The following is a 23,956-nucleotide window of genomic DNA, read 5'->3' as shown; positions in this document are numbered from 1 at the left end:
ACTCAGGGTTGCCTGGGAGCATTTTTTAAAATTATGCCCCCTCCCTCCCACGACCAAATTATATTTTTTCTTTTAAATAACTGTTTGAAATACTAAATTTAATTATTTTAATATCGTTTGATAATTAATTTATTAATTGAACCAAATTGTTATAAAACTAATTTGGTTATAGCTTTTTTTTTTTTTTTTTTTTTTTACTTTTTTTCACCTCAAGCAAGGCACATTACCACATGAAATGTAAGGGATCTTGTCTTACGAGGAACTGTGGAGAGTTGAGCAGTGAGATGTCTGTTCACATACATTACATTTAAACTTCTGCTGATAAGTACAGCCAGAGAAGTTAGAAACAGGGAAAGAATTTTAAAATCTAGCGATCCGAGGGAATGAACTATTAAAGTGGAAGGCTTTCAGACGTCTAAGGACCTCAACAGTAAAGGGGTGGAATCTTGCTGCTTGTCAAGTTAGTCTGGAATATGTAAGTCAAGAGGGCACAGGTGCTATGAGTTCATCAGAGCACATCCCATTAAAATAATACAGGCACATGGATGCAACATTGAAAAGATGGCAGAAGTTGGAACTTGGTTGACAGTGCAGGACCTATTAAATTTGAGACTCTCTTTTGGATCCTTGCTAAGAGTAAGAGATGTACCAGCTCAAATGTGACAACAATACTCCATACATGAGCGGATTATAGCCTTGTAAAGATATAGGATACTCTCTGGTGTGAGTAATTTTCTAGCACGTTAGAGGCAGCCCACCTTTGCAGCAGCCTTCATAATGCCCTCAATGTATTTATTCCAATTCATATTGCTTGTGAATGTTAAGTAAAGAAGTTAAGTCTTAATAGCATTAAATGTTACCATCCATTTGTAATCATATTCAACTACAGACTGAAGGTTGTTTTCTAGAGTTTCTATTGGCTTGGATATGTGTACGTCTGTTTTCTCTCATGTCTATTATAAAGCATAGTGTCATCAGCAAATATATCCATCTTAGACTCAATTTTGTCATAGAGATCATATATGACTATCAGAAATAATAAATGTTCAAAGATTGAGCTCTGAAGCACACCTCTACTAATATCATGTACAGTCATCGAGGACAGCCTGGATGTTTCTCTTGTCTAGGAAGAGTCTAATTATGTTAAATATTCATTCATCCAGAAATAACTTATGATTTAATTTTCATGAGAATAATATTGTTTTAATCTCCACAAAATGACTGGATATAGATAGCTTCCAAAACTTTCAATTTTCAAGTATTTGATAAGATTTTTAAAGCCAGTTGAAACACCTTTCTATTTAACAGTTTAAATGCTTCCAAATTCCAAAAGGTCATGAAAATATTCATTCCTTTTTCTTTCTTTTTTTTTTTTTATAATTATTAACAAAATATTAAAATGGCTGACTTGTTAATGAATTTTACAGAATTGACTTGTATCCCAATCCTATAATATTAACTAACCAACAACATGGGCGACAACACACAAGCCATAGCTCCCACACCACCACCATCACCACAAAAAAAAAAAAAACAGCTAACAACAACAACAAAAAAAAAAGAGATTTTTTTTTACAAAAACTGACTCCCAGAGCCATCTTGAATTTTATTTTTGCAACGTTTTCGGTCTTCTTCAGGTACATTTTGTTGAACTTGAAATGCTATATGGAATTTTGAACTGAACTCTTTATTTTATCCATTAGGGTTTCTCGTTCCATCAATCATGATCGAGCAGGAGTCTTAAGGAATATTTTTATCTTATTCTTAAGCAGTACCACCTCTAGTGAGGATTGAACCTACAACATTCAGAAGACTGTCATTTGAGCTGATTTTTACTTAATACCTTTATCTGTTGTATTGCATGCCAATTTTTAAAATACTTTTGTTTGATCCAAGCAAGGCATATTATCACTGAAGCGTAAAAAGCTTCTGTGATAGGGAACAGATTTTGAAGAGAAGACCAGCTGGTTAGAGAGTTGGATAGAAAAATATTTGTACATTTAAATTTCTGCATGTTGCTAAGGTTGTGGAAACAAGGAGCAAGAAGGGAATTCCAACAGGCAAGCGGTCCAAGGAAATATGCTACTAGAGTTGAAAATTTTTAGATACCTCTACAATGAAGGGGCGAAATTTTGCTGCTAGTCGGGTGGTTTGTGGGTATTTGTGAGAATAACGTATAAGATGAGGCAGTAGTCTAAATAATCCAAATAACTCAAATTATCAGCCTACATCTTATTATAAATTTTCTTACTGTTTGTGTGTGTGTGTGTGTGTGTGTGTGTGTGTGTGTGTGTGTGTGTGTGTGTGTGTGTGTGTGTGTGTGACACGGTTTATCTCAGCCTATAAGCAACCCACCCAGGCAAGTTAGGTACTGAAATGAAGCTTATGACCAGCGGATGTTTTAGTGATATTTATATCCATGTTTGGTGTATGGAAATGCAAAAAAAGAAAAATGCAAAAAAATAATGATTTACTAATCAACGTTTTATTTACTGGATATTTTTCCGGTACAAGGACCCACGTTTGCCCAGCTGGGTAAACTTGGGTTCTTGTCTCCAAAATTGCCGAAACAGGATTTTTAATGTCTTTCTTCTTCGGATGACTTAAATAAATAAATTAAGACTTTTTCGAGGTTGTAGTTTTGCATGCATGACATTTCAACATTGTTTTTATATATGTTGAGAAATACTCACAGCCACCGGGTCGACAGCCACAATGAAAGCTGAGAAGACAAATATTTGTTTGAACAAATTGTGCGATGGTAAAATCAAAGCTGAAGTCTGAGAAAGTCCACAAAGAAATGGAGCTGCAAAGAAAGAAACAAAAAGACAGAATTCAACAGATGGAACATTTTCTTTTTGTTAGGAATTTCTGTCTCTACGTCTCTGTTCAGGGATGCACTTGAAAACAAAGCCCTACACTAAGCACAATATTTTTCTAAGCCTAGTGAATTTGTACTTCCGACCCACCTAACTTTAGGGCTTTAGATAGTGGAAAATTTTTTTACTCTGATAACTTCTTTCCTTGGACTACTTGTCTTTGGAATTTCCTTCCTATTCACTGTTTCCTCGACCATAAGCTATTAATGTTGTGCTGATTTTTTCCCCCAACTATCTTTCTCGATATAAATTTTTTTATCTCTATCTCTATTCTCTTCTTCTTCTATCTATATCAATAAAAGATAACGATTTTTCCCCTCTACAAAAAAGACATAATAGCTTGGAAAATGCAGGCGACACATAAAAATTCAACATGCTCACACAAGCTTTCTATATCTGGTGCAAGTTTCTCAGATATTATGCTTCGCTTTTATCCAGTATTATATCATCCTATATAAATTCCAGCAAAATTTACTCTCCCAAACAATACACATATAGAGGTGATAAATCAATACTTACCCCCTAATTTTGTCCTTACACACTCCCATCATACACCGGGGCCAATAAAGTATTAACGTTGTGCTGATTTTTTTCCAATTGTTTTTTTTGTTTTTTTTTTGATAAAACAATTTTATCTTATATACATAGTCATCGATTTCAGAATATACTTCTTTTTTTTTAAATTTGGGTGCCATTTTTACTTTTTGGTAAATATTTCTCTGGGAGTCAGTTTTCTATGAAAAAAATGTAGCTTTCTTTTTAGATGTAATTTTTGGAGTGTGGCTTGTGTGTTTTTGTCCACACCATTGGTCAATTGAAATATAGGATTGGGATAGATGCCAATCCAATTGGTCGAAAATTACACAAAACACACCCACAAAGCAGATATATTCTCTTTCAACAGAATAGTAGACATGTTTCCTAGTTTTAATATTATTCTCATCGACTGATATAATTATGCGGACCAGTGGTGCAAAGGATAAAAGTACTAAGTTAATCAGTTCTACTTGACAGTCTTCTGAAAGTTGGAGGTTCAATCTTCAGTTCAGATGTTACTAAGAATATAATTTAAAGTTACTCGAGACTTTTACCCGGTCATGATGGAACGAGGATAATCTATCTCCATGGATTAAATAAAGAGTTCAGTTCGAAATTTTGTACCAGATTCTGAGATTGACATAAAGATACCTGTGTTCAACAAGACACACCTGAAGAAGATGGAGATTATATCGGCCGAAACGTTGTGAGGATAACATCGAAGATGAGAACAACAATCCTAATAATCCAAATAATACATATAAAAAGAAATTGATCCAATTCAAGTGTATATGTATACATGTTTTTTTAATACAATATTTTACATGTAAGATGTTCTTACTTGCATCAGGCAGTGTCTCTGTGATGCTATATTTTGGAATGCCTTCCCTTTGTCAGGTGTGCATTCAACTTTTAAAAATGCAAATGTGCACATACACATTTGTGAATACTTCAAGCCAGTGGCGTAGCTAGACCTTTTGCCGCCCGGGGCGGTAGTAAAATTTGCCCCCCCCCCCCCCGGCATTTGAGTGCAAGAAAAATTCGTCCACGGAAAATTCGTCCATGGAAAATTCGCCCATAGATAATTCGTCCATGGAAAATTCGTCCGTTTTTTGCTAGGTAGGAAAACTGGTCCATTATTATTACCTTGCGAAAATTAGTTCTATGGTATCTAATTTTCCTAAATTCAATTAAATTAAAATTAAAATATGAAAACTGATTTTTAATATTTTTTATTCATTTGAGATTTTATCTGTTTTCCTTTTGTTTTACGTAGATCGTGGGGGTTGCCCGGGGTGATTTTGTCCGATCCCCCAGCTAGCAACTGTAAAGTTTACAAGGAGTTATAAAAAGTATGCTACAAAAACAAATGTTTGATACTTTCAAAGTCTTAGCCTCATGAATCGGACAGTAATAAAATTAATGAATTCAAACTTTCGCATCTAATGTTATTTCCTCTTTGATGTCGGTGTATATACACCCAAATATCCAACTTTCTTTTCGCACCTATTCGATAAAAATTTATATGGAAGTTTCCCTTTAAGTATGAAATCTTTCTGAGGTCATTTTGTTCTTTTGGTGTTTGGCCGAAGCCTGGGCTTGGCCCTATCTTGTTAGGTCAGCCGGTCACTGAGTATATCTCCAGAAATAATTAATGCTTGCATTTTTTAAACTTAGTAATTGAAATGAATTAAAGCAATTTATTCTCAATTAATGGAAATTTTGAAAACTCCAAACTGTTAAACTATTTATCAAGTAATAATTTACAATTGCGTTTGGAGTTTTCAAAATTTCCATTAAATGAGAATTAATTGCTTTAATTCATTTCAAGATCGGTTTTTAATGTAGAGAAAGTTCAACCTAGATTAAAACAAAAAATTGCCTCAATCTTGAAGGATATATTATATATATATTTGTCTATATATATATGTATATGTATGTATCTACATGTATGTATGTATATATGTATGTATATATTTATATTATATATGTATATACATATATATATACATATATATGTATGTATATATGCGTATTTATATATGTGTATGTGTGTATATATTTATATATGTATATATGCACGTATGTATGTATATATGTATATGTATGTATAAATATATGTGTATATGCACATATATATGTATATATGCACATATATAGTTATAAAATAAATATGTATTTATTATAATGCTCCCATAATGTTGAGCATAATGAGAGCCGAAAATGGCAAACGGCCGTAAGTGAATATAGCAATGGTCTTGTTTAAAATTAGATCTTGTGTACAATTAGAGCTGAGGTCGGTTTGGCAACGACTGCCGATTGTTCCCATTTACTTTAATTTCAACAAGTTCACAATCTTGCAAATAAATACGCTTTTCTTATACCGTCAAATCTGTTTGATGATAATTATGATTGTCAGCTTGATGGATTTGACAAAGATATAGAAAAAGAGAAATTCTTTGCTGAAAGGAAGAGGTTACAGTATGTTGTAAAAGCTTCAGAAAAAGACAAAATCGATGGACCTCTTGAACTTTTGAACTTTATACAAAGATACCAACTTGGGGATTCCGTCCCTAATATTGTGATCTTGCTGAGAATTTTCCTCACCAGAGCTATTAGCGTTGCTAGCTGTGAGCGCTCTTTTTCAAAACTGAAGCTCATAAAAAACTACCTTAGATTAGCAATGAGCCAGACAAGACTTACAGACTTGGTAATCCTCTCAATAGAGAGGGAACTTGTCGAAGAAGTGAATTTTGATAGAGTCATTGATAACTTTGCCGGAAAAAAGGTGCGAAAAATCTGTTTGTAAATTTTCAACCGACTTGATGCCTTGCGACAGTTCTCTCACAAAAAATAAATTTATAGCCTTATTTGCCATTCATAAATACATTTATTTAAAATATATTAAAACTATTTTTAAAAGAGTTGAAACGTTATTAAGAACAACAAATTTCTGAAAACCGAGCGATTACACACACGGATTTAAAAAAGCACCGATACAAGACGTTTTTCTCTTTGGAGGGCTCGACCTCTTAATAATAACATTATGAAGACAAAGAAAAGAAAACTACATCGGACTATTCTCTCCTTGATACATGCATGTTATTTGGCGAAAATTCGGACTTTAACAACAACGACAAAAAAGTAAATAAAAATGATTTTATCATTTCATAACATTTTCAGGTTTTCAAATGTTCTCATTTAAATTTATTATTATATTTGCTTGTGTAGCTAATTCATTTAATTTAACATTTTTTTTATAATTTGAATTATAAGTTTTTGTTTTGAAAAAATATTTGGTTTCTTTTATTTGCGTACCCAGTCTTTATTTTATTAGTGGTTCAGAGGCTAGGGAATGAGGGTGGAGAGTTGTGTTTCGATTTCGATTCTAGCTCATGGCACCCAAGTCATATATTATTATTGAAAAGAAATTTCAATTATTATTATAATAATATTCAATTATTATTGAAAAGAAATTGTTAAATTAACTGGCTACGTATACAATTACGTAGCCAGTTAATTTAATTTAACAATTTCTTTTCAATAATAATAAGTATGTAAACATTAATCTGAAGGGAATTGTGTGAGCATTAATCCGAAGAAAATTATATAATTGTTTTGAAAAATCTTTGGTCTTCTTTGACGAGTACTGTAATACGATGAAAATCTAGGACTAATAGCTGCAGTCTAACATTAGTTCCATGAAAATAAATATTTTGAGGGCTTTTGGAATTTTGAAGGTTAACAGATTATCAAATGCGGGCTGCAAAGACTGTTGCTGTTTAATTTTTCAACATTTTTCAGAACATGTAAAGCAACTGCTTTCTTTGAAAGGTTACATAGAGAATTTATGCAATTTAAAAAAATTGTTTTACAAATAAAATAAATTTACATCGTATTTTGAGGTTATTCTCATTTTAGTTTTAGTGATAATTTAAAAATAATAAATATTTATAATTAGTACCAATAATGAAAAATTAAATTAAAAATTTAAAAGAATCGGTTTTGGAATCGTAAAATAGGGACACATTTTTCCGATTCCGATATCTCCAATACTTCAGATTTTTACAAACTTTCGGTATAAAATTTCAGATTTTTTGTTAGCTTTCATATATTTTTTCTATTTTCTATTTTTATCCTCTCAAAATGCCGCCCCTAACATGTGCTGCTCGTAAATAAGAGACACATTTTTCTGATTCTGATACCTCAAAAATTTCCGATTTTTTACAACTTTTTCAGTATAAAATGTCAGATTTTTTGTTAGATTTTGTTTATTTTTATTTATTTTTTTCTACTTTCTATTTTTACTCTCTCAAAATGCCGCCCCCTGACATATGCCGCTCGCAAAATAGGGACACCTTTTTGCGATTCCAATAACTACAAAAGTTCCCATTTTTTACAACCTTTTCGATGTAAAATTTCAGATTTTTTGTTAGCATTTTTTTCGATTTTCCCCTTTTACCACCTCAAAATGCTGCCCCCATGCCGCCCCCATGCCGCCCCCCCCTGACGCTCAGAAAATAGGGACACATTTTTTCTGATTTCGATACCCCCCAAAATTCCAATTTTTTACAACCTTTTTGGTATAAAATTTCATATTTTTTGTTAACTTTTGTTTATTTTTATTTATTTTTTTACTTTCTATTTTTACCCTCTCAAAATGCCGCCCCCTCAGGTGTGCCGCCCGGCCCCCCCCCCCCCCTAGCTACGCCAGTGCTTCAATTTATATAGATTAAGCTTCTTTTTTTTTTTTTTTTTTTTTGAGAGGAGGGGCAGTCACGAAGAATAAAATTACTCGGGAGTGGAAGGAGAGGTAGATATTGGCAGCAATTTTTTTTTTTCATTGGCATATAATCTGAAACTTTTCTAAAATACAATTTTTGGCCTTTTCAATTGGATCAAAACAGCATCTGTTCTGTTCTCAGTCAGAGGAAAGGAAATTCTTCTTGAGGGTCAGTGGGTAGGAGGATAGATAGATAGATAGATAGATAGATAGATAGAGTGGGAAAATAAGGAAAGGTAAGGAGAAAATTGTTACATATATATATATATATATATATATATATATATATAGAGAGAGAGAGAGAGAGAGAGAGAGATAGATAGATAGATAGATAGATAGATAGATAGATATGTATATATATTATGTCATTATTATGTCAGCCCCTTTAAGAAACTCGTTTCTTAACGTTGACCACTTTCAGTTGAATTAAGACGGTCAATTTAGCTCTTATGCATAGATCATCATATAATAATTAGATCACTCTAACTGACATTAAAAACATTTAAATATAAAATGTTTAATTACAATGCTATTTCACGCGGTTAACGGTAACCGAATGAATACGGTCTTTACTAATCAAGCCAGAGATGGTTTGTGTTGCCGGGTTCAAATCTATCGACTGGTGTTAATTGTGACACCCTGCACTGAACATTCCCGGAAGGATGAAACACTAGTGTCTGTAGGCATTTAATTATATATATATATATATATATATATATATATATATATATATATATATATATATATATATATATATATATATATATATATATATATATTTCTATTTTGTTATCTGTGCTCCCGGTCAACGTCAGATACTCTCCTAGTAGTAAATAAAAGGAATAATTCATCGTGTATTTATCAAAGTTACATGTAGGCGAGAAATACACACATTGACACTCAAAATCTTGTCTGATAATTATTTATTAATTTTCCAATCAAATCGGTCAATTGCTTTTGGAGTAACGGAATTCATCTATATATTTTAACTGCATATTCATTCATCTGTATGTCTCTTTTTTTTTTTCCTTTTTTTTTACAAATGAATCACTACTTATCAAGGCCCAGAAGCCACTCACGGATAAGAGTTAAAGAGTGTACAGTGGTCAAAAGAACAATATCATAGTAATCGTTAGAAGTGTAAATTTGGTAAATTGGATTACTTAAGGGAAACGGCTCATCATGAACTTGTTCATGTTGGACTTGAAGACGGCCATATTGTAGTCAACTAGAAAGCAGATAAACAGAAGAGAGCTCTACAGGTGTGCAGTTCTAAGAAAGACGCTTTGTTCATAGAATCTACGTTTAGGTTTAGGTACAGATAAAGAGTGGGGAAAATTATTGATAGTGTTTACAGTCAAATGAGTATTTCTTGTGAATGTTTGGTGAGGGGAGATCATAGATTGGAGCTCAGGCGAGCACTTGCCATGAAAATAACGATAAAACAGAGACAGGCTCGTAACTTCTTTTCTGTGAAAAAGAGGTTGCAGGGAAGAGAAAAAGGTATCCCCCACTAGGCTACGAAGTCTATTCTGAACTCTGTCAAGGTAGAATGTCTCTTTTAATGCGATTCAAACTGATCTTTTTTTTTTTTTTTTTTTTTAATAATAATAATAATAATAATAATAATAATAATAATAATAGTAGTAGTAGTAGTAGTAGTAGTAGTAGTAGTAGTAATTTTTTCAGGTTTGATGCATATTATCTTTTTTTTTTTCTTTGTTTTTTAGCATTAAACAGAACAGATGATCTGAACAATCCTTGCGACAGGAAACGAGTTTGTCACCAATTAAACTTCCTAAGTAAGCTTATTGACTTAAGGTGAGTTTTTGCTTACAGCACTTGCTACTTCCAAATGGTCACCCGCCTAAGTGCTGACCAAGATCAACGTTGCTTGTGTACTTATTTTTTCTGTTTTACATGCTGGTTATGTATTAAATAGATTTTAGAACTTGACTTCCAAACTAACCTATCTATGGACAGTTCTTTATTTGTCCATCTTTCTCTCAAGTCTACTTTCGCATGTTTTCTTTGGCTTTCCTCTGCCAACTGACCCTACTACCTCAACTGCTCTATATCTACTAGCCTAAGAACTCTCACCCGTTCTTTCAATGTGACCATACCAACAAAGTCTCCTATTTAACATCTAAGCCTGTCTCCATCATATCGTTCTCATATCATCTCTCATGCATGTTACTCAACAAGTTTCATCCCATATACCATCACACTTTTTACACATGCCTGATAGACTGTTCCTTTAATTGACAGTGACAATGCTTTGTTGGGTATTAATGCCAGAAGTTCCTCCTAATTCTTATAATCACTTTAGTTCCCTTTTTGTGTTCCAATGGTATCACCAAAGTAACAAAACTTCTGAATAACCTCAATAGCCTTGCCATCCAAATATTCCTTTTCACATTTGAGTTCGTTCGTTTGTATTCATTGTCTTACACTTCTTGCATACAAATGCTGTGAAAAGAAAATGGCTGCCTGAGAAAATGAACAAAGGGAAGTAATTCATTTGCAAAAAGTAAAAAGGAAGGTTGAAGGGTTTTATTATTATTATTATTATTATTATTATTATTATTATTATTATTATTATTATTATTATTATTATTAACACAGTGCCAGAATGAGATTTAAAGAAAAATAAAATTATGCAAAAAAAAAAAAAAAAATATATATATATATATATATATGCAACACCAGAAAAGAAATTAACTGAAAATTTTGTAAAATGATTCTTACCAATTAGAAAGCAAGCGGCTGCTGTACCCTAGAATAAAGAAGAAAATGAATAAAATTTTAGGGTGCTATTGACATTAATAGAAATTGAAGTACTGTTTATACTTACTAATTCCTACGACAATATAAGGTAACTTCCCTTTTCTCAATTCTTCCAATCACTCAATGCTTCCTTTTTCCCCTTTCTTTCAATCCATTCTTCCTTTTTGTTTTTTAATTCTTATTCACCCCCAACAAAGTCGTAAAGGCCTACTATTTCAGATCACATCTACAGGGCCACCATGAAGGGATTTGAGAAGCATGATTTTTGTTCACATTACATTTAATTTTCAACATGTTAGTACAGTCAAAGGAGCAGGAAACAGAGAAGAAATTCCAAAGTTTAGCAGTTCAAGGGAAGGAATTACTAGAATAGAAGGCTTTCCGTCATCTAAGGATCTTTACAGTGAAGAAGTGGAACTTTGCTGTTTTTTGGGTTAGTTGGAGGGGGGGGATTTACATCAAGTAAGAGCACATTTCATTAAAGTACTTGTAAAGCGAATACAGGGATGCAACATCGTGGAAATGGGATTGGAGATTCTTCTTTGGACCCTATCTAAGAGAGAGAAACTAGTGGTAGATGCACAAGTCCAGATGTGATAACAATACTCCATGCATTGGCGTGTTGTATTTGTTTTAATTACTTTGATCTCTCTGCAAAGGAAAACATAAATATGGAACTCAACACCATGGGAAGACTGAATGAAGGGAACATACGCCCAAACACAGTACACGCGTTTTAATCACATATTGGCAAACGTAACATATAAGATAACATACAATGAAAGGCTTTTACTCACTCTTGTAATAGTCTCTACCATAAGGTCTAGGACAAAGTCTTATATTCACTCACATAGAATTTGGCCCACCATTGGGAAAGCATACGTTCACCTCCAGATGTCTGGGTCTTTCTGCATAAGGGGAAGTAACCCACTGCAACCAGTGTTCTGTTACTTCTCTACAAGCAAATGGTGGCTTTAATTCTACTCTAAAATCTGTCAGTCACAAGAGTTATGACCAAAAGCAAAAACAAAATAGAAGTTCTCTTTTTATATCCTTAATTTCTTGTTCTTCACTCTGTGTGTGGGAGTAGTCATTTTGTGGAAGCATAATTTTGTGTTCATTGCTGAGTGTCTTGTCCCTGCTATGCTAACTAGATTCTCTCTCTCTCTCTCTCTCTCTCTCTCTCGCTCTTTCTTTCTAGCTCCCCCTCTCTCTCCCTGATTCTTTCTTTTTAGTTCTCTCATTCTCTAACCCTTTCTCTCTACCGCCTCTCTCTCTCTCTCTTGATTTTTGTTTCTCTTTCTCTAGTTCTCTCTAGACCCCACTCCCTTTCTCTAGCTCTACTTCTCTCTGACTCTCTCTCTCTCTCTCCTTCTCATTCTTTCTGTTTCTGTTCTCATCATGTTCTGTTTTTTATTGGGAATTTCTAGTTCACGTTATCTCATTAAATTTATTGTTTCAAACGAGTGGCAATCATTTTCATTAATCAGGAAATATCGAGCTAACACCTTTATATGAAATCCTGTTTGTTTATTTCTATTTCGAGGACAACAAAAAATAAAGAATAACCTAAAAAAAAAAAAAGAACAAGAGTAGCTTATACAAGTTTGTAACTTTTTACGTTTTTTCTCTACCCTCCCCTACATGCACTGGTTTTGTAGTTTCTAACAAAAAAGATGACAGCAACCGTAAAAAGATCAACATTTGAGAAATCTAACAATAATTTAGTATTATCTCCTCGTGCTTTTATAAAACTAGCTATGCAACACTGCTGTTGCCCGGGAGTCTTTTTATTTTCATTTTTTCTGCTATTTCTATAATTTGGACTACAGTTCTCATCTTGCGTGTTATTATCACAAATGTTTTGTTTAATGTAACCTCCAATCTTTTCAAGGTGGATCTTGCTGAATTTTAGAATCTTTCTCTTGAACTCAAGGAATCTTTATGGAATTTCGAATGGAACTATTTATTTAGAGTGGTTGTAGATAGACGAGGTTTTGTTGTGAATTTTCAGTAGAAAGAGAAGCAACAAATCCTCTGTGAAGGCGATACTAAGAATACAATTGTGAACTACTTAAGAACTCTACCTAATCGGATGAGAGTATGCTACTGCTGTGTATTGAATAAAGGATCCAGTTTAAATTCCATACAGATTCTTGGGTTTGAATAAAGATTGCTAGGTTCAATAAGATACATCTGTCAGGATGGAATGATAAAATTGTCGCCATAGAAAAGACATGATTCTATTTCAGTTTGATGAAAACCGGTTTTCTTTTTTGTTTTTGTTTTTTTTGCAGACCATCTACTAGTTGGCCAGTTGTGCAAAAATCCCAAAAGTGATAGGAGCCTTCTATTATGTTTGAAAGTGACACAATGTTCAATGAGCGACATTGGAGATGCACCACTGTACAACTCATGCTCTGTACCAATCTAAGTTATGACAACAGGATCATTGCCAACACCCTCAAAATGCGTTGTTGGATTGCCACGAATAGCAAGGACGTACCCAGGGTGATGAAAACAAAGTTTCTGGCCATGGTTATGGTCATTGGTGTGGTTTCAGGTCATCATGCCACCTCACACCTTCGAAGTTGGCTTGAAAGTCAACATCAAAGTGTACCTAGATGTGCTGAAGAGTGTAGTGATCCCCTGGTACAATCATACAATCAGGTGGCTACTGGCAAACCCTGGGTGTGGCAGCAGGACTTGACACCAGCAAAGTCCAAAGAAACCCAGACTTCGTTTCAGAAGTGCTATGACTTTGTATTCTTCTCTCACTGGCACTCCCCGTCTCCCTCGACCAGAACCCGCTGGACTACTTTGTTTGGTCATACATCGAGAACATCGCCAACATGAACTCCCACAACATTAAAGTCAGCCTGATTGCCGCCATCTGCCAAGTATTCACTGAACTCCCACCGGCACTTGTGGAAAAGCATGCTCCCAGTTCTGGATCCATATCGAGGCAATGATTGTAGCTGACGGCGGTTATATTTAATACATGTCAGCTCTACTACATAATCAAATTACCTGAATTGATTTTTTTCAATAAAAGTTTTAAAATAAAGCTGTAGTGTTGTTTTCTTTAGGGTGACAACTTTATCGTTTCACCCTGGTTTTCTTTTAAGTAAACAGAATTTCAAATGAAACCTTTTATTTAATTTACATGCTCTTGTTCTATCAGAAATCTTAAGTAATTCATGATTGTATTCTTCAATCTCCAGAAAAATGTAACTTACAACTGAATTTTACTTGGTATTTTATCCATTACATCGACCGAAACGTTGTGAGAACAAAAGTCCAAATAAGCCAAATACAAATTATCAATCCTTATCTAAAAAATTCAGAAACATAATTTCCATTTTTATTTCACATTTTTTTTAAATGCACCCGCAGCATATTTTTTAATAAATTATTATTTTTGTTATTTAAAAATAAGAAATTTTTATTTTTATTTTAGTTAATCGTAATTATTAGTTAAAATATGTAAGTTTCAACATTAATTATTTTTTAATGGTTCTTATTCTTTAATAATTCAGTGCATAGAAATTTCAATGTTAATAAATATCTTAGCGTATCTTTATCTTACCTTCAATGGTTTACATGTGTATACTGTCTTCATCAAGATTGACGGAATTAATCTCATAGATGACTGTGGCATGTTCGTATATGCCATTTTCATATTCATTTAAGCCTACACAGGCAATCCAACCGTCTGATATTATGTGTGTCTTTGATAAAATCCACGATCGAATTATTGGGAACAATGTTTGCTTATCTCTCCGTTCTGCTATAGTCAAGTTACATTTATTGGCGTGTCTCTCCCTGCCCCGAAGACTCAAACACTGTCTCTATATCTACCTCTGTTATATTTCCTCTTGAAAAAGTATAATTCATCTATTTCTACTTCCTTGGGATTATTGTCTATATCTACACCACCAAGTAACATCGCCTTGTTTACAAATGTCTTGTTCACACACTTCTCTAATGAATTGTTTCCAACCTACGACAGTGTGCGATCCAACAGTAACACTGACTTCCTTCTTAATATCATGATGCTTCATGTCCATGCTTCAACAAAAAACTATCAGAATCATCTGCCTTATTTGCAAAGATCCTTTCCATACGCTATTTCTTGGCCGACAGCCACGACATAACCATTCCCATCCGTCTGTGTATTTTCTTTTGGCTAAAATCTTAGGTACATCACAGACCCTAAAATCCTGCGTACTACACATCATAGAATTCCCCATTAATCCAAGGGAAGCTGCAAAGTACAACTCATTTTCAGTAATTCTCGGCAAAATTGAAGTAAATGTCCAATTTAAATCTTTAATTTCCAGTGAAACTAAGACATGGTCTACTATACACTTTTTATAAAACCAAGGACATCTTAAATTTGCCATGTTAGTCATCCTTATGAAATCTTAGTAATGCTTAGTTATGTAGCCAATAGCGACAAAATATGAAATTCAATTAGCCAATTAAAAAGTTGTTGATCTTTCGAATAGCCAACAATGAACAAGTTGGTTTCAATTAACCAATGAAAGAAAATATATAAAATTGAAAAACAATAGTTTTTATTATCATTTTTTATAGGAAATGTACTTAATTAGAATCGTTTCATTTTTACTTCATGCTAAAAATGAAACAATGGTAAATAACAAAATAGTCAAACGGGTTAATTGGTGTAGCAGAAACAAATTGGCGTACACAAAACCGATAGTAAATAAACTGGTTCGACAATTTCTCGGACTAATTTCATTCAGCACTTTTTTTTTTATTAATTGTTTTTACATATCCGTAAATTGCATAATCCTCGTGATAAGGGATCAATACGTGATTTTTTTTTTTTTAATTATTTTATTGCTCAACATTGTTTCATCTTTCAATTGATTAACTGATTATAATTGTTCAGGTATAGTATTCGTGTATTAATATTTTTCATTTGTATTCATTTTTGTTGTTATTATTATTATAAAAAAAAAATTCGTGCATTCATTTTTGCTAAAGTGTGTTAATTTGTGTGTTTCATTTTGATTGTTTCGACAATTTCCGTTGTAACCAAATTATTTATTGCAAAATATCCTTTTTGTTTTTGGTCAATAGGAGTTATCTCCCTCAGATTTATCCGCTTCTAGCGCCAAAGCTCATTCATATTTTGTGGCAATATTGTTCGTCCTTACACAACACTACTGGTCAAAGATCTCCTAGAAAAAATTTGATTGGAAAATCTTGCCTCATCCTGCATATTCTCTTGACACAGTACCCTCGGATTATTACTTATTCCGAAGATTACAAACTCATTAAGATGATCTTAGGTTAGCACCATAATATGAGATTGAACAATAGTTAGATTAATATTTCACATGAAAACCTAAAGAATTTTACAACCGAGGCATTTATAAGCTCGTGTACAGATGGAATCAAGTTATAGAGAGCAAAGGTCGTTATTGTTGTCAATAAAGATTTTCAAAAACACATAATTTTTCTTTTTCAAGATGAAATTTTAAATCAGCAAAAACTTTTGCACCAACCTAATATTATTTTAATAAATTAAAAAGGTTAGATAGTTCGTTTTAAAAAATAGTACTGAGATTAGGTCAATTTTCCAGATAGAAAGAGCGACAATGATAGAAATTTGTTTTATTTTACGGTATGTCAAGCCTTTTGGGGTCATTGAATGCTGAATCCAGTTATTTTGTAAAAAGATTTTAGGCTTCAAGTTGTTTGTATCTTCAAACATTTATTCATTGTATTTGATTTTTGGCATTTTATTTTATGGAATATCAACCCTTTTTGGGTTACTTAATGCCGAATTCAATAATTTTGGAAAAATTCTTATGCTTCAAGATATCTTCAAATATTTATTCATAGAGTTTGGTTTGATTGTTTTGTAGAGGAAAATTGTTGTTTTTGTTTTTTGCTTTGCAGAACATGATTGAGTTTTGCAAAGGGAAAGGAGAAAAACAATAACATCAATGTTTGGTACATTTAAGTCAGGAAGCCAGTAACTTCAGTCAGTTTGATTTAGTAGGACCAAGAAAAAAATATAGTATAAGAGAGAATGGGAGTGCAGAAGGATAGAAAGAGAAACAGAGATGGAGGGAAGGGAGGTATAGAGAGATGTAGGCGGTTAAAGTAAGAGAGAGAGAGAGAGAGAGAGAGAGAGAGAGAGAGAGAGAGAGAGAGAGAGAGAGCGAGGATCAGCTTCCTTTTTTGTTACCCACATTTCCAGATAGCCTTCTTAGTATAGATAAAGAGGATTTATGAAGTCAAAATGTTAAAATTTACAAAGGGAGGTAATACGGGAAATTATTTTTAAATAAGAAAGGGAAATTACTCCATATTACAGGACAATATAACTACAGTTATCTCCCGCTATAAATTGACTTAGTGGACTGGTCGCTATTATACTGCTGTAAATACAAATTGAATTAAAAATTACTTTTTTCTCTTTAAACGATACTGAAAAAAAGAAAAACATTCGAAAAATGTGTCATTTTAGTTTGCTTAACCTACTAGAGACAGAAAAAGGATTTTAATCATATTCAATTTGAGTAGGAATAAAGCAGAAAACTAAAAACTAATAGTAAAAACGGTGATCGTTCATTATAATTGGATATTTAAAAAAAGAAAAAAAGCATTTTAGATAATAACACTATTAAATGTCATATCAAAATTAGAAAAATTCCAAAAACTTTCAAATATGATCGATTAGGAAATATATATATATTTGTATATTTTGGCAGCAACTTGGACTTGACGTAGTTAGGCTGTTTTATACATAAATAAACTTCAAACAAACAGTTCAACTTAAAAATATAAGAGAATCATAATGAAAGAATTGTAAATCTAAGGTATTTTTTAACGATGCGATTCCGATTGCCCCCCAAAGTACACAATTCTTACGATTAATGATTCCGATTAATCGTCCCACCACTAATTTATATATAGATAATTTAATCCCAACCGAATAAATAGAGTGTAGAGCTTATTATAGAGAAAGAAAATTAAAGTTGAACATTACAATCAAAATTTATTGTTCGACTGTATACTCCAAAAAACATTTACAAAGTCCTTACAAATATACAAACTTTCACGTGTTAACCTCTTTTTTTTTTTTTTAGCCTGATCTTAATTCTTTAAAATTTAGTCTAAAATCACTTTTTCTAATTAAGCCAACGATGAAACATGATATGCTGTTTTTTTTTTCTCTTCTTTTTGTTCCTCGATCCCATTTGACTGGAGATCAACTTCTCTTTGGACTACTGCACTGTCCGAAAAAAACAATTTCCATTATTTCAGCGGCTTTGAAAACTTTCCAATCAAACTCTATGTATTACACTGGATTTAATTTTGGACTTCATTTTCTCGAAAGAACTATTTTCACCTTTTGGATTATCTTGAGAGGATCTTCATGCAAGCTGAAGAATTATGCATGGTTTGTTTTTATATATATTTTTTTTTTTTTTACATATCCAACATTTTTTTCATTTGTTTTTCTTGGCAATGTATGCCTATAATAAATTGCGGTTTCACTCAATGCCATAACCAGCAAATTCTAGCATTGCTACAAATATAATTTGCTGATTTCTTTCTGTACTCTGATGAGAAGAATAGCAAGAATAGCATTCTTTGAAACTCCGTGGAATAAGGACTTTGTAAATTGTTTTTTGGAGTATTCAGTCGAACAATAAATTTTGATTGTAAAATTCAACTTACAGTTTTAATTTTCTTTCTTTTACACACACACACACACACACACACACACACACACACACACACACACACACATATATAATGCAGTTTTATCGGTTTCTTCAATTGCGGCCAATTCTGCATGATAAACTGGCTTATTTCCCTTGTTTTCAGACATCTTTCTATTATTTCAAATTTAAAAATGGCGATGATATAAATGTTTTTGTTTGTTTTGTTCGATTTTTTTATTATTTAAAATTTTTTTTTTGTTTTGTAAAAAATAGTTCTAGCAAATCTTCTACTCGGTTATTTTTTTAGTTTTTACTAATTTTGATATGATGTGTAATTACGTGAAAATGTTTTTACTTAAAATGCATTTTTAAACATCCAATTATTATAAGCACAGCAAAACATTTTTTTCAGAATCAACCAATCATATCTCTTAAAAATCAGCCAATCAGATCTCTTGAAGGTCGATGAATGCAATCAAAACCAAAAAAGCATAAAGCATTTCACACTTACCACAACCGCAAACAACAGAACTACACCGAGGTTGTCATAAAAGATTCGATTATTCAAACTGTACGAAGCCCCAAGAATTATGCTACAAAATATAGAACATAGCATTGATTATATTTTTTTAGGAGACAACTTATCAAAATCGATTAAAAGGATTCATTTATTGATACAATTTTAAATATCTAAAATTATTAGCAAAATATAATTAATTGTGGAATCTATGTGCCCTGCTAGCTGATTGCTCAGCATGTAGCCAAATCACCTGGTAGAGATATTTCTCCAGAAAAGAAAATAAGTCTTTATGTATAACTGCTACACTATCATAGTTTAAGGGCACTATATCTTCATGATATACAGAACCTTGTGCAGACTATATACTAGCTACATGTTGTTCTGCGTGTTGTGCAATTAATCTGAGAACAACTAGAACATCCCTGGCTCAACTCATTATTTCACCTTGTTGAGGAACTTTTGTAAAGCGATTTACTTGGGCCTTGGCATTTGGTTGTTGGCCCAATTTAATGTTGTCCAGGGACCAACACGTTGTATGCAGTTTACATTTCAAAGGAAACAAAGAATAACAAAAAACTTCAACTCACTTTTTTTTTTTGTACCAACAACATTTATTTCGTCATTGTTATGGCCATGACATCACCCACATGATCTCAAACTTTCTCCACACCTCTCGCATGATCTCGAACGTTATCTCCGCCTCTAATGTGATCTCGAACGTTATCTTATTCCATGCTCCATGTCTCTCTTGTGATCATCTTCTTTCTCTTTTTTAGTCTTTTTTCTTTAGCAGTGACGTCATTTTGCATGTATTTGCATATAGCCTTCTGCGCTATCTTACAGTCTTTGCAACTTTTTGCATGAAAAGTAGCAAATATTGAGAAAGTCTCTGAGCGATAGAATGATCCAATCATTTCTCTAACAACTTTAGCAACAGATCAGATATAAGTCTTCCATTTTAGACTTTTGGCATGGTTTTGCCATTACCTTCAAACAGTGGCATGCAGAGGATTGGGAATGCATTAGCGATGTCTAAGGACAACGTCTTGATTGTATGCCCCAAAAGACTTAGGTATAAGTCCTAGTACTGAGAAATATAATGTGAAAGTGAGATATTTTGAATATTATTAGATGTCCCCCACCTCCCAATTTGGATACATCGAGTGACCACCATTTCATCCCAGCCCTCTGCATGCCACTATCTCCAAACAACTTATTTTTAAGGAGTTGTGTTTGCAAGCTATGACAATGCAGTCCATGGGAAACACTGTGGATACGAGTTAGTGTATCAAATAATAATGACAATATTTAAGGAATTTCAGTAATTTTCGATTATATGTTTATTTACCAACATACTGTATTGTACAAACACAAACAGACATGTCACAGTAGCGCTATTCTCTTTCAACCTGCCCATGGTTCATTGGAGTGATCTCGAAATATGATTTGCTTTCTATTCTATTAATTATTCCTAATTACTAGGGTTGTGACAACAGCATATTCTTTACATTCTTTTGACTCTAGAGTATATATCCGACACAGTTAGACACAGTTAATCAACCGAGAACCACATAGAGTCAAAACAATAAAAAGAATATTCTGTTGTCACAGTTCTACTAATTACTATTTAAGTTAAACTTCAAATCGGAGAATTCTTCAGTTAGTTTGAGACAAAAAATACAAATGCTGATATCACTAACACGCAGAGGTCTTCTGGTGTCCTGGTGGCGCCCGAGGCAAACTCCTTGATTGTATGCTCCAAGCACTTAAGTATAAGTCCTAGCACTGAGAAATATTATGAGAAATTGAGATAGTTTAAATATAATTGGGTGCTCCAAAGACTCAAATGAGAAATGTAGATAGTTTAAATACGATTGGATGTTGCTTCCCCATTTAGATACCCGGTGGTCACTAGACAAAATAGTTTTTGCTGTGAAAGTTTTACAAGGAACAATCAGAAATTGAACTCAGTGGAGCACTTTCTATGGCAATAATGAAAAGAAAGAAAAACTGTAACAGAGTGTGTATGATGGCTATATGCAAATACCGAGCCGTGTGTGAAATAACATCACGGTAAGGAAAAAAAAAAAGACTATGAAAAGGAGTGAGAGAGCGCGCTAAAGAAAATGATCACGTTATAAACATGGAGGACTTTCGAGAGGACAGAGGTCAGAGAAAAGGAGCACGATCACGTTCTATTTGGGAAAGTACCCCAAAATAAATGTCGTTACAAAAAAAGAGGAGTCGAGTTATTAATTGTCTTATGTTTCTTTGCAACTGAGTCTACAACGTGTTGGGTGTACGTGTTTAAACGTGTATAATGTTACAAAACTAGCAACATCTCTTCTGTGAAAAAGGGGCTATATAGAACCAAATAACTTGAAAATTATGAACTTGAGTTATCGTCCTTCCGTAATTAATCTCTTTCTTGGTTTGACGTCTAAATTTTCCTTCCTTGAATTTTATTCATGTGCTCACCTGCAATTGATAAAATGTGCCATTTCCCTCCAAATAATTTATGTGGTTGAAGTAAGAATGTACTTAAATCCTTAATTTCAATTCATTACGAAACTGGGATCAATTAGGTTTCAAGGACCCTAAATAATAATAAAAAAAAAAGAAAGGGACGAGTCTAAACCGGTTGATTTTTGACACACGTGGCATTAGTAAACAAACATAATAAAACCGAGTGTTTTTTTGTTTTTTTTTGTGACAAGGTCGGTTTTTAATATAGGGAAAAATTTATTTTAAGAAAAGGAGTAGATATATTAAATATTCATTTCTGTTCAATGTAGGGTGCATTTCTTTTAATTTATAAAACTTTTCAATAAACAAACCTAGAGATCAAAAAACCAAACAACTTGGTTTTATTATCTGTTTGTTTATAGTGTGTTGAAAGTAAACGATTGTAGACTCGAAGATGTTCCTTTCATTTTGCTTATAATCTGGGGTACTTGGACCCTATTTGTTCCTGCAACTTTTTTTCTTTTTTTTTTTAACGTTTGTCTGAATGAAGCAAAATGCAATTTATTACTTACGGAGGTAAAAGAACGAGGAAGAACGTGTCAGGTGAAAACGTTTCCGGTACAAAATAATCGAGACTGGTAAATCTAAAAAGAAACAAAAATAAAAGTTTTCTTTTTTTACAAAAAAGAAGAATGGGATATTTTTTCACATAATTTGCCATTATTTGCTCTTATTCCTACTTACTTGCCTCTCTACGGGGGCAAAGTTAGACATAGGGTCGGTTTTTAATGTGGAGAAAATTCAGCTACCGAAAAAAAGGCACATCAACAGAACATGGCTCTTTTTAATTGGTCAGTTCCTATTGCAAGAATCTATCAGTGAACCTTCCAATTTTCTTTACTCATACCTTCCCATTATTTTTTATGTTGGAGGATGAGTCTCCTTGCTGCTTCGATTGCTTGGAGACTGGGTATAAAGTTTCAGTCAAGGATCTGTTCTTGACAATCAGCCCAACAGGTGCAGGGCTAAGAACTAACCCAGTACCTGTTGGACTGAGGTACGCCACCTGGGTGTTACTTAGGAGGTCCACCCTCCCAGTCCTTGCCACCCAGCTTTCAGATGGGACAAGTTTATTGCTTGCTGCCTGAAGCGTCCTTACTGGAGAATTGTTGCATGATAAGGGCTGTCCCCTTTTTATGTAAGTAGAAAAATAGGGAATTAGTTAAATGTAAAACTGAAATAGGATAGTCAAGGATTCGAACTTGCGAAGCTAGACTTGGAATTGAGAATTCCAATCATAAGTTAAAATAAACACAGAATGCTATTATAAATGGAATGTCCAGTAAATTGTTGATTCTGTTAAAATATTTAATAAATACAAATTTGGCTGGAAACTATTCACATTCTTAGAAAACATACATAATAATATATGGGTTACAGAATTAGACAAGTAGGTTAAATTCCTTTGTAAAACAACAAAGAGAGTGGGAAATTTCCTGGTCGTCAGAAATGCTTTCAAAAACGTGCAAATCGCGCATGTTGGAGACACGTGAGTTGTGGTAACGTTTACCAGACATACATGTGATTTCTCAATATAGGAAAGAGTTTGAAGTTAGTTAGAGGGGAGTTAGATCAGTCAGATCAGAGGAGCAGAGAGGTTCAGACCAATTCTCGGTGAGAGTCAAGGCTCCCTCTAGAAGCGGAAGGGTTTAGAAATAGCCATGTAACAACTTTGAATCTCTGAAATACAAAATCATTTCCGACCGGTCGAAGAATAAATGATCATCATGTTTTTCATAACTGCCATCTTCGTGTGTTCATCATTACAATGACAAAGATAACGTGTTTATATTATATGTACAACTGTCAAAACATAAATATCAAACGCACTCTCAGCCTATCTATCAAGATATTCAAAAATCTCTTCTAGTTGAATTACAGGCTTGGTTCTCTTGTAGTAACATGTACACTGTCTATTATATATATACAGATCTGTCTCTCTCTTTATATGTACCCTGTTTATGTCTCCAATATGTTATCTCCACAAACATAAACATTCTAAGACATATGAACACTCAACAACATGAACTCCTAAGACTGTCTCTATCACTCTAAGACTCTTACTAACATGAACAACAATAAATATATAAGTCGCCATCTAAATAAGAACAACGTAACATATGCACATATTTGGTACTTTTTAAAATAACACTCATTACATAACAGAATGCCGACGGGGATGCTTAGGCAATTTTTGTTAGACCAGAGTGTC

The 23,956-nt window shown here is 33.2% G+C and overlaps 1 protein-coding gene across 1 annotated transcript in view; it reads right to left on the bottom strand.

Annotated features, from left to right (window-relative positions):
• LOC145287925 (sodium/hydrogen exchanger 1-like) overlaps nt 1–23,956 on the bottom strand; it is a 137,188-nt gene that overhangs the window by 71,744 nt on the left and 41,488 nt on the right. The window contains exons 5-8 of the mRNA XM_080135877.1: nt 22,257–22,328; nt 19,210–19,291; nt 10,948–10,975; nt 2,694–2,806 (exon numbers count right to left, since the gene is read on the bottom strand). Of these exons, the coding sequence (XP_079992003.1) occupies nt 2,694–2,806; nt 10,948–10,975; nt 19,210–19,291; nt 22,257–22,328 (295 nt within the window). The remainder of the gene's footprint in view (nt 1–2,693; nt 2,807–10,947; nt 10,976–19,209; nt 19,292–22,256; nt 22,329–23,956) is intronic.

The sequence above is a fragment of the Euprymna scolopes genome, chromosome 11 (genome assembly GCF_053919585.1).
Source record: "Euprymna scolopes isolate OS-2025 chromosome 11, ASM5391958v1, whole genome shotgun sequence".
Lineage (NCBI taxonomy): Eukaryota > Metazoa > Mollusca > Cephalopoda > Sepiida > Sepiolidae > Euprymna > Euprymna scolopes.
This window is presented reverse-complemented; position numbering and strand designations above follow the sequence as displayed.